General features: G+C 46.6%; 1 protein-coding gene across 1 annotated transcript in view; it reads right to left on the reverse strand.

The window, feature by feature from the left end:
- FBXW8 (F-box and WD repeat domain containing 8) overlaps positions 1 to 13643 on the reverse strand; it is a 70812-nt gene extending 57169 nt beyond the window's left edge. Inside the window, exons 1-4 of the mRNA XM_077307490.1 lie at positions 13259 to 13643; positions 8202 to 8306; positions 2791 to 2955; positions 1989 to 2077 (exon numbers count right to left, since the gene is read on the reverse strand). Coding sequence (XP_077163605.1) covers positions 1989 to 2077; positions 2791 to 2955; positions 8202 to 8306; positions 13259 to 13588 — 689 coding nt within the window. The 5' untranslated portion in view covers positions 13589 to 13643. The remainder of the gene's footprint in view (positions 1 to 1988; positions 2078 to 2790; positions 2956 to 8201; positions 8307 to 13258) is intronic.
- Between the last annotated feature and the right edge of the window lie 2260 nt (positions 13644 to 15903).

A 15903-nucleotide genomic window follows, 5' to 3' on the forward strand; every position in this document is an offset into this window, starting at 1 on the left:
AGGAACGAGCTAACGAGACGCAAACCGGTTTCGTGTCTAAACATAAAGGTCAAAGCTGCCATCAATCAAGTGCCTGTGTTGAAAATGGCACTCATCGTGCCGCACTTTCCATCTCCTATGACATCCTTAGGAAAGCCTTGAAACAAATGCATTTGTTCAACTGGTATCCCGCCCTTTCTCGAATGAGCTCCGAGCAAGCGCATACGCAACTTCCTCATACCAACTAGGCCCAAACCTGCTGGGCTTGAGATTCAACTATATGCCGTATCTCCAGGGCACAACATCACGGCACATGGATGCGACGCGAAAATCCCACCCGCAAGAAGCACACCTCGAGACCTCGAGAACCCTCCCTTAGTGTGTGTGTGCAATTTGCACAGCCCTCCCACGGACCCCTTTGCTTCCAAGGGTTTGCCTACAGGTTGCCCAGCTGGAATGCTTGATTATACACAAGTGGCAATGACAGTTTCTTTTTTCTCGGATTTCTGATTGTGCAAGAGCTCAAATATGGGAAATCTGCATTGGATCCCACCCGCTGTACTGTTTCCAATAGGGATTCCCATCCAGGGCTCCCTGGAGTCCTGGGGCTTTCTGAGAGCTCCCCCGGGGCTCCCCGACCTTTCACTATATCCTGTCTTAATGCACTGAACCACAAACTATTCCTGGCTGTGAAAGTAGGAGACCATTTCCATTGACCTGGGGTGGCATTCTCGCATGGTTACCGGGCCTGGGAAAGGGGATGGAGCCTGGACACGCGTCTCAAACTACCTCTTCCCCCCACCCCAGTTCTCCTTGGGTATGGCAGGGAGGTGTGGCCAGCTGACACTGCTTCCTGCCCGGTTCCGGGACTCTTCGAAGCCTGAAAAATATATCAGGGGCTCCTCCATGATTAAAGGGTTGGAAAAGTGTGGTTTAGAAATATCAGAACTGGGAGATCCAGGTTTAGACCAAACACTCCTGTGGAAGCTCACTGGATGACTCCAGGTTAGTCATACTCTCAGCCTTCCCCACCTCGCAAGGTAGTCGTTGAAAGGGTAAAATGGAGGAGGAAAGCACACTGTTGTAGGCTACTTTGGGAAGAAAAGCAAGCTATAAATATTTATTTAAATAAGTAAATAAAAACTGAAACCCATACTCCCAAGTCCGAACTTTAGCACTTGCAAAAAGGCCCTGAGAAATCTTGTTTGTCGGCAGGCTTTTGGTGGCCAAGGTTCAACCCAGAAAGATCTCGGATTTCTGACATGCTGCAGTTTAACATACCAGATCTACTCTGAGTTTTGCTATTTTTTGTTATTTCCAAGTACACTTCTACTAGAAGAGACCTATAAAACGAGTAGGAATTCCTACCGGTAATTTTGAAACAAAGAACTGTAAGAACTATCAATGGACATCAGCAGTAGTAAAAAAAAATTAAAAAGAAACATAATCAAATCACCCAATGCTGAAACATACTAAATCCACTTGAATCTGAGAGCTAAATGATAACAAAATGCATCCAATGAACATTTCTGGGGAAGGCATTCCACAACCAAGATGTCACCACACAAAAGGTCTTGCCCTCAAGTCATCATCTGCCTGACCGTCCACAGCTAGGGCACCAATGAAGTTAAAACATGCAGGAGAAACCCATCCATCAGATATCATGGTCCCAGACCATGTGGGTCCTCTGCAGGTTAAAGCCAGCAATTCTCAATGGAACCCCAAAATGGAGAGGGGCATGCTATAAGACAGCAGCTGTGACATCTAAATATATTACCACTTACAATCTGAAAATCTGGCCTGGAATTCATCTTGCAGGAACAAAGTCCAGCCCTCTCCGCAACCTGCACTGGAACTTTGGTTGAAAGTTCTCTTCTCCACACAGCCTCAATTAGGCTGTCAGTTGCCTTCAGTTTACTGTCTCGCCCACAAGCCATCACAGTATCCAATTAGGCTGTCAGTGGGAGACAGGCAAAGATGCTCTCAACAGATAAGTACCATATGCTTACCCAGCAATAGCCACTCCGTCGCAAGAATGTACATCACACAGAACTTTCCCAAGTTCGTACTGCAGCTGGCTCACGGCGCCAATGCGGTTCTGCAGAGAAAGCCAGGGTGGCAGGGTTAGTTCAGTCTTCTCCTCTTCACTCCAAATATTTCTCATGCCACCCTTGCACTGAGATGACTTCCGTGCAACGGATGACACGTAAACACAGCGGATTAAAATGAACTGCAGAACTTAGGCGAGACGACGAGAGCAGTAACTGGATCCCGGCAAATTCATCATCATCATCATCTTTTATTTGTATGCCAATTTGCTGCTGCTGCTTACAGGTCTTGCCATCTGCTTATGCCTCTTGACTCTACCTAGCCCTTCCTGGCAATGAAAACCTGTGCCCAACTATATGTACTCTTTGAGGAAGTCCATTTCAATGTATCTGAAGAAGTGTGCATGCGCTCCATCGTTTACGCCCAGGATTATATTTATTGGTCTTAAAGGCGCTACTGGACTCAACCTTTGTTTTGTTGCTTCAGACCAAGATGACTACCCGCCTGAATCTATCTGTATGATCCAGAAGCTGGCAGGAATTTGTGGCAGCATCTGAGCGTGGCTACCTGAATCAGGAGCAGCTCCCTTGCAAAACCATGAGGAAGAAGTGAGTGGTTGGGGTCTGCATGTTTTGCCAAGGTGGCCCCTGGTAAACAAGCACTTTCTGTGTAAATTGTGGATTGAAAGACAGCCGCTACACATTTTGCTTTAAGGCTACGGCTAGGTCCCAAGAGGGCAGGGGAAGAATTCTGCAAAGATACCTTCCAGTTGGTTCTTAAGGCCTGCTCTTTCTCACGGCACTCACGGAGAGTCGCTTTCCAGCAAGGAGAGTCAGAGATCCGATGGTCCAGCATGTGGCCTTCCCGTTGGCACAAGCAGAACCAAAGGACTTGGTCCTCGGCGAGTATTTTCCAGGCCCTGCTCACCTAAAACGAGAAACAAAGATATTGTTGAGTCAACATAATGGCATTGCAACAATCAATCTCCATTTCAACTCCCCCGTGTGAATTCTCCATTTCAACTCCCCTCGTGAATTCTAATACAGGATCAAATACCTCCAGCCTCCCCCACTCTAAGCACATAGAGGCCACAGAACAGTTGAGACTGAACTCCTAAATTCCTACTTAAACATTCTGTTCACCTCATTCTCCCAACATTTAAACTACTTGGAACATCCTTTTCCAGGGGCTTAGTGCTGCGGTCGCCAAACTTGCGCAAGATGCCAGACACTGAATCACCTCCGTCCCCTCCCACCTGGCCCTCCATTTCAGATTATTGCACCAAAGGAAATGAAAGAACCTCCAGAGCACCCTCCCTACCAGCTGCCTATCCCAGTTTGCTAACCTAACGCTTCAAGCAAAGTGTAACTCCACAGATACTTGTGTGGCTTTGACCATCCTTGGTCTTCAAGAGTTATGGCTTTTGCAGCTCAGCAGACCCAACTGAAAAACTGGTTGGCAGCTTTTGACATTTGGGAGAGGGAAGCACAGTGTCCTGAGGCTAGAGGCCAAGCGTGACTGGAGGTGGGAAAAGCCCACGGCCCCCTCCGCCCAGGAGCGAGCCCTGGCCCGGCCTCAATGACCACCCGCTGTAATTAAGCCCTGGCCACCTTTTGCTTCCCTCCCTTGTGATGCACTGTGCTGTAGAGATAAGGAGACAAAAAGCTCTCTGCTAGGCCTAGCATTCTGTTTCCAGCGGTGGCTAGCCAGATGTCACTTGGACACTCTCAAAGAGTCCTCCCTTTATGGTCTCCAGCATCTGGAACTGAGCAGAGGCCGGCCTCTAAAGATGGAACATGGATAAGGTGACCAGATTGTCCCACTTTTGGAGGGACATCTGGGGGCACCTGGCAAATTGTACTTATGTTGAAATTAAAATATACATATTACAATACTATTTTTGCATTCTATGCATTCTATGAAACTTTTTGTTGCTCCATATAGACCAAACTTTTAATCAAGACCCCCCCCCCCCCCCGGTCAATGATGTTCCGCTTTACCAATGTTAAAATCTGGTCACCTTAAACATGGATGCAGGGCTTCCAAGGAAAAGAACAACATGCCACCTCAGCCCCTTGAAACAGACTGCATTATGGGTAAAGGTCAAGGGATGGAGAGGGGGGGCAGGTGTTTATAGCATCCTTCCCATTCCCAGGAAAGCATCTTGAGTAATAGGGACATCTTGACCCAGAAAGCCTCTGGACTAATGCGGGGCTGCAATGCATTCCGTTCACTTGTTCCTGCAAGCATGTCTTTATTATAACAGAAAAGCTGGCTTCCTTCCGGGACAACCTGTTCAGACTTGGTTTCCCTTGCAGCCAGGTAGACAAGTCCTGAATTATCCTTCAGCTGCTATTTTTTTCTTAAAAGATGAATTTCAATTATTCCCCATCGTCAGACTCAAGGTCAAACGGCATTGTTCAGGAAAGCCAGAAAGTTCTGCTTAAAAGCATCTTATTTCAGGAGGGAACTTCTTAATGCTGCAGAAGTTCTACTCACGCCACACCTAGCCCGTTTTTTTTTTTAAATGTTGTTTTTTAAAGCAGACATTGGCCGATGCCAAGAGGATTCAAAGCAGGCTGTCCCCCTCTTGCTTTGGAGCTGGAGCGACGTGGCTTCCGAACCAAACAGACAAGTAAATGCAGTGAAACTTTGCCAGCGTTTCATGAGCCCGGGGAGGGGGGCAAGGTGATGGAGAGGAGTTACGTTCAGGACTTGCCAAGGTAGAGAGGGAAGTTGCCCAAAGTGGTTCTTTACAAATACTCTCCCCCCCCCAAAAAAAAAAAAGTATTTTAAAGAGGTTCCAAAAGGCTCTTTCAACATTTGTGGTTTTTAAAAAAATTATCCCGCTGTGATTTTAATCAGATTACTTCTAGGCTTCCAAACATGGGCTTTCCAAAAGGGGCTCTAAACCGAGATGCTCTCCCCCCGCCTCTTTAATGCACCAGAAACTGGCACTGCCAAAGCCAGTAAAAGCTTCACCGAGCGGGGCTCAGCTGCAAGAAACTGCTAATAAAAGGGTCTCAAGCACTCTGCTTTACGGTGCCACCGTGAGCAGCTCCATTAACACACTCACACAGAGACACACAGACACAGGCACGCGAGCCTTTGGCCGGAGACCAAATTTACTATCTCTGCGTGAGTTAAGCGGACAGGTGAGCAACAGAATGCCAAAAAGATTTCAAAGGTGGCCTCCGCCCTCCCCTAAAGAAAAAAAAAACATGACACCTACGGCTTCAGTTGTGCCGACAACAGACTGCTTGCCTTGTGGCTGGAGGTTAATGAAAGCTAGCTGAAATGCCCAAATGCACGTTCAGGAGGGGGGGGGGGGAGGAAAATCAATAGGAAGGGCTGTTATTCTTCAGGCAGCTACTTAAGTTGATAGACAGCAAATCACCTTTCTGCACCAGCCAAGCTACAAGGAACGCTTGGTGACAGGTGCGGGGAGCTGGTTACCTTTCATCGACTTGAGCTGAGAAGGACCAACCTACGGAATGTTTCACGTCTTGTTGTGGGGATTTGAACCCAGCACTCTCTGGTCAGATTACAGCACTCTAGACACTGCCCAACGCTGGGTTTCAGGCTGAGTGTCAAAAATCCGCTGGGGAGATTTCCAAATGGGAACTTAACATGCTGGGAGGGGGAATTAATCCTCCTTCCACAATACTGAAGAATCGACGAGCTACTATCTTCTAGCTGCTTGGGTTACCCGATTCTGGATCCCCAGCACCCTTCTACCTTGAATAACCCATAAACGGGTACTTCCTTCTCAGCAGCCAAAGCCGTTTGAATCACAGAATATACAGAATCCCAGAGGGATTACCAACAAGGGCCTGAACAAAGTAGAGGAAGGTCTACAAGTCACTTTCAAGACAGGGCTAATCCCACTGATTTAGACCAGGGGTAGTCAACCTGTGGTCCTCCAGATGTTCATGGACTACAATTCCCATGAGCCCCTGCCAGCAAACGCTGGCAGGGGCTCATGGGAATTGTAGTCCATGGACATCTGGAGGACCACAGGTTGACTACCCCTGATTTAGACGGCCCAAGTGATCTCTCTGTGTTTACACACCATAGAACTGTCCTCGTGCCCTGCCCTGCTTCATATAAAAGTTCCAAGAACCCAAGAGAGAACTGTAACAGGAGGGGCACCAGGAGGGAGTCAGGCTGAAGTTCTACATCTCCAAGAGGCTTTTGCATAGTGATTTCATCTCAAGCAGCCCCACAGTCAAGCGATTTTGCTGTCAGCCAGTCACCTATTTGGCAGCAAGACTTTAAGAAAACAGACTCTCTCCCTCTCCCTCTCTCTCTCTGCACTCACATCGTTCACGATGCCAGTTCCGCTAACCGGTGCAATTTCACCAACTCCCAAAGTGCTCTGCTGCTAGTAATAATAACAAAAAAAAAAAAACCCTCTGCTTACAACAATAGCGGTGAAAAGCAATGGGGCTTTCCATTTAACAGAAGAGGTCTTCCTTCGTTCAGAATCGAAGGCGCCGAGAGAAATATGAAAAAGGTCTTTATTTTTTATTACGCTGCTTTTTACTTGATCGCTCTAAAAGCGGGCTAAAAGCTCCGGCTATCCATCTGGTTCCAAAAGCCTTGTAAAACCGAGGAACTCTGCTAAGATTTTTTTTTCTTTTTTCCTTTTTTTTTTGCTGCCTCTAAATATCCAGGGACAGCTTCCCAAAAACCGCTTTCAGAATGTCAAACGCGGAGGATAAAGCTGTTCCAAAAATGAAGGAGGAAGCATCGCAATGACCCAATAAAGGTGGGAGGGGCAGCCCAAAAGCACTGCTAGCCACTGCAGGGAATTTGTGAGTCTAACCTGTACACTAGAGTTGGGCGCTTTGGCGTGTCTCAGCGGCTTTAGCAATCGCAGAAGCCGGAGGCAGCCAGCGCTGCAGCGGAGAGGGAGAGATTCTTCTTCCCAGAATTCCTAGGTGAGGAGCTTCCTGTGGGAGGGGCAGGAAAGTATATAGGACTGTGACCAGGGAGGAAAAAGGTCTTTGTGTCTTGGGTCTTTCCCCTGCTTGACATCAAGGAAGGAGCCTGCTCTTGGGAGAAAAGGGGAGCATCCCTCTTGTAGAGGGGTGTAGCCTTGCAGTAACTGGTTCCACGGCACTCGTGTGTTGGGACCGTGGGAGACCATAGAGACGAGGCCTCACCCATGTGAAAGGGGCAGCTAGGGGGTCCAGGTGGTGTTGGCGGCTACCCAGAGAGTTCCTTTTGCCACCTGCCTGGAGTTGGCAACCAGCCAGAACAGGAGGTGGGCAAGGGTGGAACTGGGGCTGATTCTGTCACAGGCACCTCTAATTAGTTCTTACTTTACTTTCTTTTTTACCCCAGACAACCAGGCAAGGCATAAGAGCAGATCAACGGAACCTTCAGTTAAAGAATCTCACAGAGGAGATGAAGGGAAGAACCTTTCTTTGCCAGAGACTCTGGAGAGCTGTTGACCGTCCTAGTGGACAATACTGAGTATAAGGCAGCTTCATATATATGTTGAGACCCCAGGGAAGGGGACGACAGAGGATGAGGTGGCTGGATGGAGTCACTGAAGCAGCTGGTGCAAACTTAAATGGACTCCGGGGAATGGGAGAGGACAGGAAGGCCCGGAGGATCATTGACCATGGGGTCGCGATGGGTCGGATACGACTTCGCACCTAACAACGACAACCATTATTCATGGTTGATGCAAACCAAGCTCCCTCATAACCATGGTTTACAAATCCAATTGCAGCAGTTTCAAATTCTGGTTTGAGAAATAACCATCCCTCTTGATAGCACACTGATCTGCTGATCTGGGAGAAGTAAGAGAGAATTCACACCAGAGAAAGGGAAGGCAGCATGTGTACCCAAGCTGGCTCTTGGTATGAAGGATATAAATGGAATGCATACAGCCAAGAAAAAATGGTACACTGGAAGACGGCATTGCCATATTGGCAACTGGAAGAGGATACAGGAGGCAAACGTGCTCCGGCAATCCAGGAACCACAACTGATCCAGTGGAATGGCCCCATGTCTACGTACACCAAGCCTTCCAATAACCAGCCACTTACAGCAAGAGAAGACCCTCCCCTCCAAATGTTAAAAATATTTACTGGAAATAAGACCTGTTGACTTCACTGTCGCTTACTTCCAAGATCCAGGAAGAGCCAAGCAAAGCTTACCTGGGCACACCTTCCCAGCTCTGTCCTACCAAGGAACCGAAAAATTTTCAATGCCAGTTCGTAAGGCAGCTGGATATCAAAGAAGGGAACTTCGTTTATTTCATTCTGAAAACAAGCAGGAAGAGAAACAGGACTGGTCAGACTTCTCATGATGGACAATAATCTGTTCCACTTAATATTTCTGGTAAGGTCTAGGAGGAGGAGCTGGTCTCATGGCTTAAACACCCACTCAAGGCAGCTGTCTTGCCTCTGAGTATCTCCTCCTCCAACCGGCTTGCCTGTCTGTCCAACGGCCAGCCAATTGCCTTCTGTCCCCCACCCTTGACCACCCCCTCCTCCTTCCACTTCCCTCAGAGGCTGCAGATCCCTGCTGTGTGACAGGGTGAGTTCTCTGCCCGGGGGACCTCCAGCCTGCAGCCTTTCCAGGTCCTGGGGGGAGGGAGGGACCATCCGCAGAGTTCTTCCACCCCACCCCCCCCCAATCGAGCACCTGTTATATTCCAGAATGCAGCAGGCTTTGTCTCCAGTAGTATGATATTTTACTTATTCCACATTCCTTCTTATGGCACAAACAAACCAGGCAGGGTGATATAGCGCAGGGGTAGTCAACGTGTGGTCCTCCAGATGTCCATGGACTACAACTCCCATGAGCCCCTGCCAGCAAACGCTGGCAGGGGCTCATGGGAGTTGTAGTCCATGGACATCTGGAGGACCACAGGTTGACTACCCCTGATATAGCGGTTAGAGTGAATAGTAGTATTGCAGAAATCAAACTGTAATGCTGGCAACAAGCTCTGCATCTAGAGAAAGATCTTGGTCTGATAGAGATCTAGGAGGGCCACATTGCTTCTAAGGTCCAACAACACAAAGATATTCTCGTTTAAACCCACAGAGAATAGTGGGTTTAGCCAGTGGTAATTGCATACAGGATTGCATTCTTAAGCTTAACAACATAATGGATTCTTGATCTACAAATCTTGGGAAACATTCAAAACTTTGGGTAGCAACGGGAAGAGGGTTGCATTTAGGATCTGGGGCAGTTCCTTTCCCCAGTCGCGATGACTTCCAGGAGCTACGGCAGGAGAGCTGTTTTATACAACTCACCCTGCCCTGAGGATAAAATGTCAAGCCCTAGATTTCTCTCCCAGGCTCTTAAAAAGAAACTGGCAGCAAATATGAATCAAACCAAATATGAAAGAGCTGGCTGACACATCATGCACAAGGCTGTAATTGAACACATACACATGGTCTATACATTTTAATTCATGTATCATAAATATGCTTTCATCAAGAAAGTTGCCTTGCCAAGGGCTACTGGAGTATGGAGAGGTCAGGAAGGGAAAAGTTTAGCTTCCCTCATCGCTACACACCTTTTTGTTATAAAATCCCCACCCATGCTATAACAAGCAAGAACGGAACAGGTATATCAACAAATGTGGCCACCGCCCGTCATTTTTGGCTTGGCCATGAGACCCAAGGCCAACAAAAGCCCAACCAGGAGAAAACAGCTGAGTAACTACCGTCCCTACAGATAATCCCACCCTCCCCATCCTATAAAGGGCCATAAATCAGAACATCCTATTACTTCAACACAGTGCACAGGTCCAAGGAGAGAACCTTTAACAAAAGAGACAGCCCTCTCTCTCTTGCTGTTTAGGACTCTCAAGCGGCACAAGATCAGCCGTCAGATCACAGAACGCATCAACAAAATGAAGAAATCCATCTTGTTAAACCAGCCCGGCTTTTCTTGAACATCGGATGGACAGGATCCAAAACACTAACACTGCCAACCACTCCTTGGAGACACGCATTTACACGCCACTGCACTAATGGGGCTCTTGTTCCGTAAATGGATTAATTCACAGCCATCAGAAATTTAATCTGCGTCTTTTCTTTTTTCTTTTTGAAAAAAATGTGTAATTAACTAGGGGGAAGGGTAACAAGCGCCTCCTAACCTTTGTATAAATTAGAGCTTTAGATTGCTAGTGGCCACAACAAAAATATATAATGCAATTAAAAAGAAAACTCCTTCAGACAGACAATTACAAAGATTAATTTCCGTCCACTTCATCTATAATATGCACTGGCCTTTGGAGCGAAAATTTCTCGAAAACTAAAACTGAATGCAGGAAAAGTATCAGGACTGGTTCATATTCTGTATGTATTTTACTCTCATGCAATTCTGTTCACTTGACATACTAACGCATGTGAGGGCCTCTTAAGTCTGTTCTCATGATCAAGGATAACGGAATACAGCTAGTGCGTTTATGGGGATTACTGCCAGCTGTATCCATAGCCGCAGAGTTAGGACATCCTGTTTGTCCACATGAATGCGTATCACTAAGCCAAGCTGATTAATCACATAGAGGAAAACAAGAATGTGTACCAGCCTGTATACCATGCACTATTATTTAATAATACCCCACCTTTCAACAGTGTGCCAGACTAGAGTATGGGAGGCCTAAATTTAAACCCTTACTCTGCTATGGAACTCTTGCTGAATGACCTTGTGCCAGAGACACACTCCCAGCCTAACCTAACTCACAGGGTTGTTGTGAGGATAAGTTGTAAGATGTTCCAGGTACTTACTTGCATGGGACAGAAATTAAGTTTTAAAAAAAGGAACTGGAGCAGTTTACTAATACAAAAACTACTACAACAAAGAACAGCAGATATCGAGCAAAATAATCGGAATCGATAATGGATTAATTGAAAAACAGAGCAAGCATAAATAGAAATTAGAAATAAGTGAGGGCCCCAAAAAGCTATCTGAAAAAGCATAGTTTTGGCTAGGGAGTAAAATGTCATTGGAGAAGGGACAAGATAAATCTTCTTGGGTACAGAGCATCACAGCTTTCATGCCACCCACCCAATGTTAGGTCACACGGGTATACAATGAGAAGCTCTAAGGACAACGATTTACTTTTACCCATTTCAAAACTAAAGAACAGCCTTAATACAGCAGCCATAGAGTTCAAGAGTAAATAGAGGCAAGAGATTCACCTGACACTGCCAAGGACTAATAAGATGTGTGATTGCAAAATGGGCACATAGATTGAAGCACAGAAATTAATATATATTAAGATAATGGGAAGGGACATTTTGGAAAAGAGTCCTCGCTGACTTATTCACTTATCAGAAATACTTTAACCCAAAAGGAAAGTATTTCCACCCCAGGATCTTGGGTACCAAAGAGCCAAATGTGATTCAATTTATACTATTTTGAGAAACTAAACACCTCTTCAACAGAGATGAATACCATTACAATTAGCGTAGCAAATCTACTGTGCTTAATTTGTATACTATGTTTTTTTGCATAGAGATAACACCTGACATTTCAGGATTAGAGGAGTTAAGATCAGGGAGAGGGAATAAAAGGGTTTCCAACTCCCCCACCCCTGTGGATTTATCTAATTATTTTGTCCAGGTTTTTCCTCGTTTTATTGGGACAGTACAAAACTGCTTCTGGTCAAATACATTCATTTTGTGGGCTACAAAATCTGTGCTTTCTGTTTTCAACTTTTTTTTCTTCTTCTTCCTCTGGTATGGCAAAACCTAAACTACATAATTAAGGGAGGAGTGGGTGCAGTAGTTTGCAGCCCTCTTGCCCCTCTAGTATTGTGTACGCTTACTATTTGGGTTAATGCAGCCTTTCTCAACCTTTTTACCATTGAGAAACTCAGGCTTCTAGAAACCCCAGAAATGGCATGATTATGCAGAATAAGATCAGGAAATTCACCAGCAGATGCTAAGAATACCAGAAGTGTCCTATGGATCAGGCCAATAGTTTATCTGGTTTGGCACCTGTTGCCCTGAGCACCAACAAACTGGGCATAATGGCTCCCCGCCCCCCCAATGCTCCCTTATAGCAGAAGTATTCAAAGGTTGACTGCCCTTTGATAGGGAGGTTCTCTTTAGTCATCATAGATAGTAGCCACTGCTGGACCTCTCCTCCATTAACCTGTCCAAACACCCGTTAAAGCCAACTATACCAATGATAATCACTACATGCGCTGGCAGTGGATACCCAGGCATGGGAAAGGGGGGGGGGGAACCTATTGATAATGTTTCAAGCCACTCTGAAGGCAAAGAAGGTGACAGATATAAAACAACACCACAGCATGCCTTCTGATTTGTTTTCAACAAGTGCAGTATGTTTCTGTACCTGACAAAGCGGGCTCCATTCCTACAGAAAGCCAATCTGTCCAGCTTTTAAGTTCCACAAAAGGCTTTGCTATTTCTATTTATGTATTTATTTGTTTGTTTTAGAATCATAGAATTGGAAGGGGCCTACAGGGTCATCGAGTCCACCCCCCTGCAGAGTGCAGTAAATTCACAAGCCACCCTAATTCCATGTCCAGATGATTCCCCCCCTCTAGAATTGTAGTCCATGAACATCTGGAGGACCACAGGTTGACTACCCCTGATTTAGACAGGGTGGAATCCCTGGCTAATCTGGCGTAGAGGAAATTGGCCGTCTGACCCCAAAATGGCGATCAGCATTTCCCTGGGCATGCAAGAAAGAGCCCCAAAAGAGCCAAGCTGAGACCCAATCCCTCTGCCCACCCACTCACAATCTGCCTAAATTCACAGAACCAGCATTTTATTTTATTACCTTTATATACCGCACTCCCTTGCAACACAAGGAACGCTGCTGTCATTGAGAACATACAATATTTCTAACGTTGGAAGTCGCCCCAATAGAACACTTAACATTATAACCTTACAGCTTTGCAACTCAGCGACTGTATATTACAGGGGTAGTCAAACTGCGGCCCTCCAGATGTCCATGGACTACAATTCCCAGGAGCCCCTGCCAGCGAACGCTGGCAGGGGCTCCTGGGAATTGTAGTCCATGGACATCTGGAGCGCCGCAGTTTGACTACCCCTGGTATAATACTTATACTGCGCTGTGCATATTATTGACTCCAGTCGTCCAACGGAATTAACAGCATTGGATGGGGGCTGAGGGCAAAACCAATCCAGTCTGGGTCTCAAAAGCCAATCTAGCCTGGGTCTCAGGAGGAGCCCTCCCCACCCCTTTCCCGTACCCATACCAAGTCCCGGATGAGCTGCCCCAGAAAATCCTCCTTCCCTCCTGCGGGGGTCTCGCTGGCGCAGCCGGGGCCAGGCGTAGGATGCGGCGCAGGGGCCGCCGTGCTGGAGCAAGAGGGGCGTCCGGAAGGCTCCGCGCCCGGAGCGCCACAAGGGATGCCCCCGAAGCCTCCCCATCCCTGCACGGGCTCCGGGGCTGCCCCTTCGGGATCCGGCTGCGGCCGGCGCCGCTTCCGCCCCGGGCGGGCATCGCTGCCGCCTCTCCGGCTCCGAGCCAATTCCGCCCGCCAGCGGCGACGAAACGCCTCCAGCTCCGCGGCTCCCTCCACCATGGCAACCCTACAGAGCCCGGATGGACGGAGCCGGTCGCTTCCGGCCAGCCGTCCGCACAAGAATGCCGCCCGGAGCGGAAACAGCGGCCGCCGCTCGAGGGTTCCGTCGCGTGAAGGGTCCGGCCAGAAGACAGCAGGATCAGGGAGACGCCGCGGAGGGTGAGCGCTTGACCAAGACCTGGCAGGGTGCCCCAATCGGAAATGATAATACTAGTTATTATTATAATATCATCACGAGGAAGCTAATCTTCATTTAACAGTGATGGTGATAATCATTATCATCATCCATATGAAGTGAGGGTTAGCTGCATCGTGATAGCGATAGCTGTTTTTGTTGGTATTGTTCTTATTCATTATATCATTCATGATTATTTGGTTTTAATAATGTGGCCACTCATTCTATTGAAGGGGCAATGTGGGGGTTGGTGCATAAGGTTGCTTAATTTAAAAGTTTATTTTGCATTTACAGAATGTAGGCTTTTTATAATCCGCCCTGAGTTTTTGAAGTTAGGGCAGAACATAAATGCCGAAATAGTAATAATGGTAATGATAATTAATAATGATAACAATAAATAAATAACGACCCTCCAGTTTGTTTTTATTACTTTATTAATAAAGTAATAATAAATAAACAGGATTATATTAATAATGATATATTTATTATTGTTATTGTTATTATTATTATTTTTATTTTGCCAACTGATCTTCAGACTACAGAGTTCAGTTCCATTAGAAAAAAAGGCAACTTCAGTCATTGGACCCAATTGCAGGGGTGGCCATACTGTGAATCTCCAGATGTCCATGGACTACAATTCCCAGGAGCCCCTGCCATGGTGTAGCATCCCAACTAAGTGCTCTCCCTCCCCAGGCTCTGCCCCCAAATCTCCAGGAATTTCCAACCCAGAGTGGACAATTCAACTGCTGTCCCATGCAGTTAGTACAATCAGTTCAATTGGTCCAGTTAGTCCCAACTCCTCATATGGAACCTTGAGCATAAATAGTCTTGATTTCAATGTGGTTTGTCAACCTCCAGGTGAGGTCTAGATATTTTGTATTACAATTGATCTCCTCACTGTTAGATCCCTGAGTTCAGAGAACAAGACCCTGAGAGTTCATTTCAGCTCTTTATTGTGACCCCAGCCCCAAGGTACAAGAGGCAAAAACTGAACTAGTAAACCCACACAAACCCTGAATTTATATACACAGCAGAACAAAAGGATCTTCCCACCAGTGTGCTCTATTGGTCAGTTTTACTTTAAACTGACTGGATTACATACACATAGGTCAATTGAATCCTCAGGATTACGATCCTGCCTAGGACCTTAAGCTCAGTCCTTGGCAGGTCTATGGACACCATGCAGACTACCGTTTCCCCAGAGAAAATGGCTGCTTTGAAGGGTCAGCTCAATGGCATTATACGCTTAGGTGCTTCCACCTCCCCCCCCCCCAATTTTAGGAATTTTTCTACCTGGGGTTGCAACTCGAATTTCACTGGAGATGAAGACTCTTACTGTTGGCAGAGTTTAAATATGCAAAGGGATGCAATACTGGATGCTTAAAGGATAACTTTATTGAGAATTGAAACAACTTCGTAAAGCGAGTCAGAGGAGAGAGAGAGAGAGTCCAAGCAGTTTAGCTGACTAATTGTTCATCTAAAGGCAAACAGGGAGGAAGGGTGCTCAAAGGAGCAATCGGGAAGTTCCTAATCTAAGTATGTGAACTACATATTTCCTCTGATGCCCCCTGCAGGATATTTGTCTTGTGCTGATAATCATGCACACTACATAGCTTGCATATTCCACCACTGTGTTCTTATATGCTGCTTTTCTCTACCCGAAGGAGTTTCAAAGTGGCTTACAATTGCCTTCCCTTCCCTCTCCCCACAACAGACACTCTGTGAGGTGGGTGAGGCCGAGAGAGCCTTGAGAACAGCTTCATCAGTACTGTGGTGAGCGCAAGGTCACCCAGCTGGCTGCATGTGTAGGGCTCCTCAAGGGTCCAAAGGTTGAAAAAGGCTCTAGTTTGTACCTTTTGGGAGAAAAAGAATTTACCCGTATTTGCCGGCGTATAAGACGACTGGGCGTATAAGACGACCCCCCAACATTTCCACTAAAAATATAGAGTTTGTTACATTACATTACAGTACTATGGGCCACTATGGGCAGCTATGTCTATCCCAACTGAAGTGCACCCGGCGTATAGGACGACCCCCCCACTTGGAGGCATGTTTTTCAGGGGGGGAAAGTAGTCTTATACGCCAGCAAATACTGTATTTTTTCACGTTCCTTCATGAGGCTATTGATATGGAAATTCTG

The sequence above is a fragment of the Paroedura picta genome, chromosome 13 (genome assembly GCF_049243985.1).
Source record: "Paroedura picta isolate Pp20150507F chromosome 13, Ppicta_v3.0, whole genome shotgun sequence".
In the NCBI taxonomy this organism is placed as follows: domain Eukaryota; kingdom Metazoa; phylum Chordata; class Lepidosauria; order Squamata; family Gekkonidae; genus Paroedura; species Paroedura picta.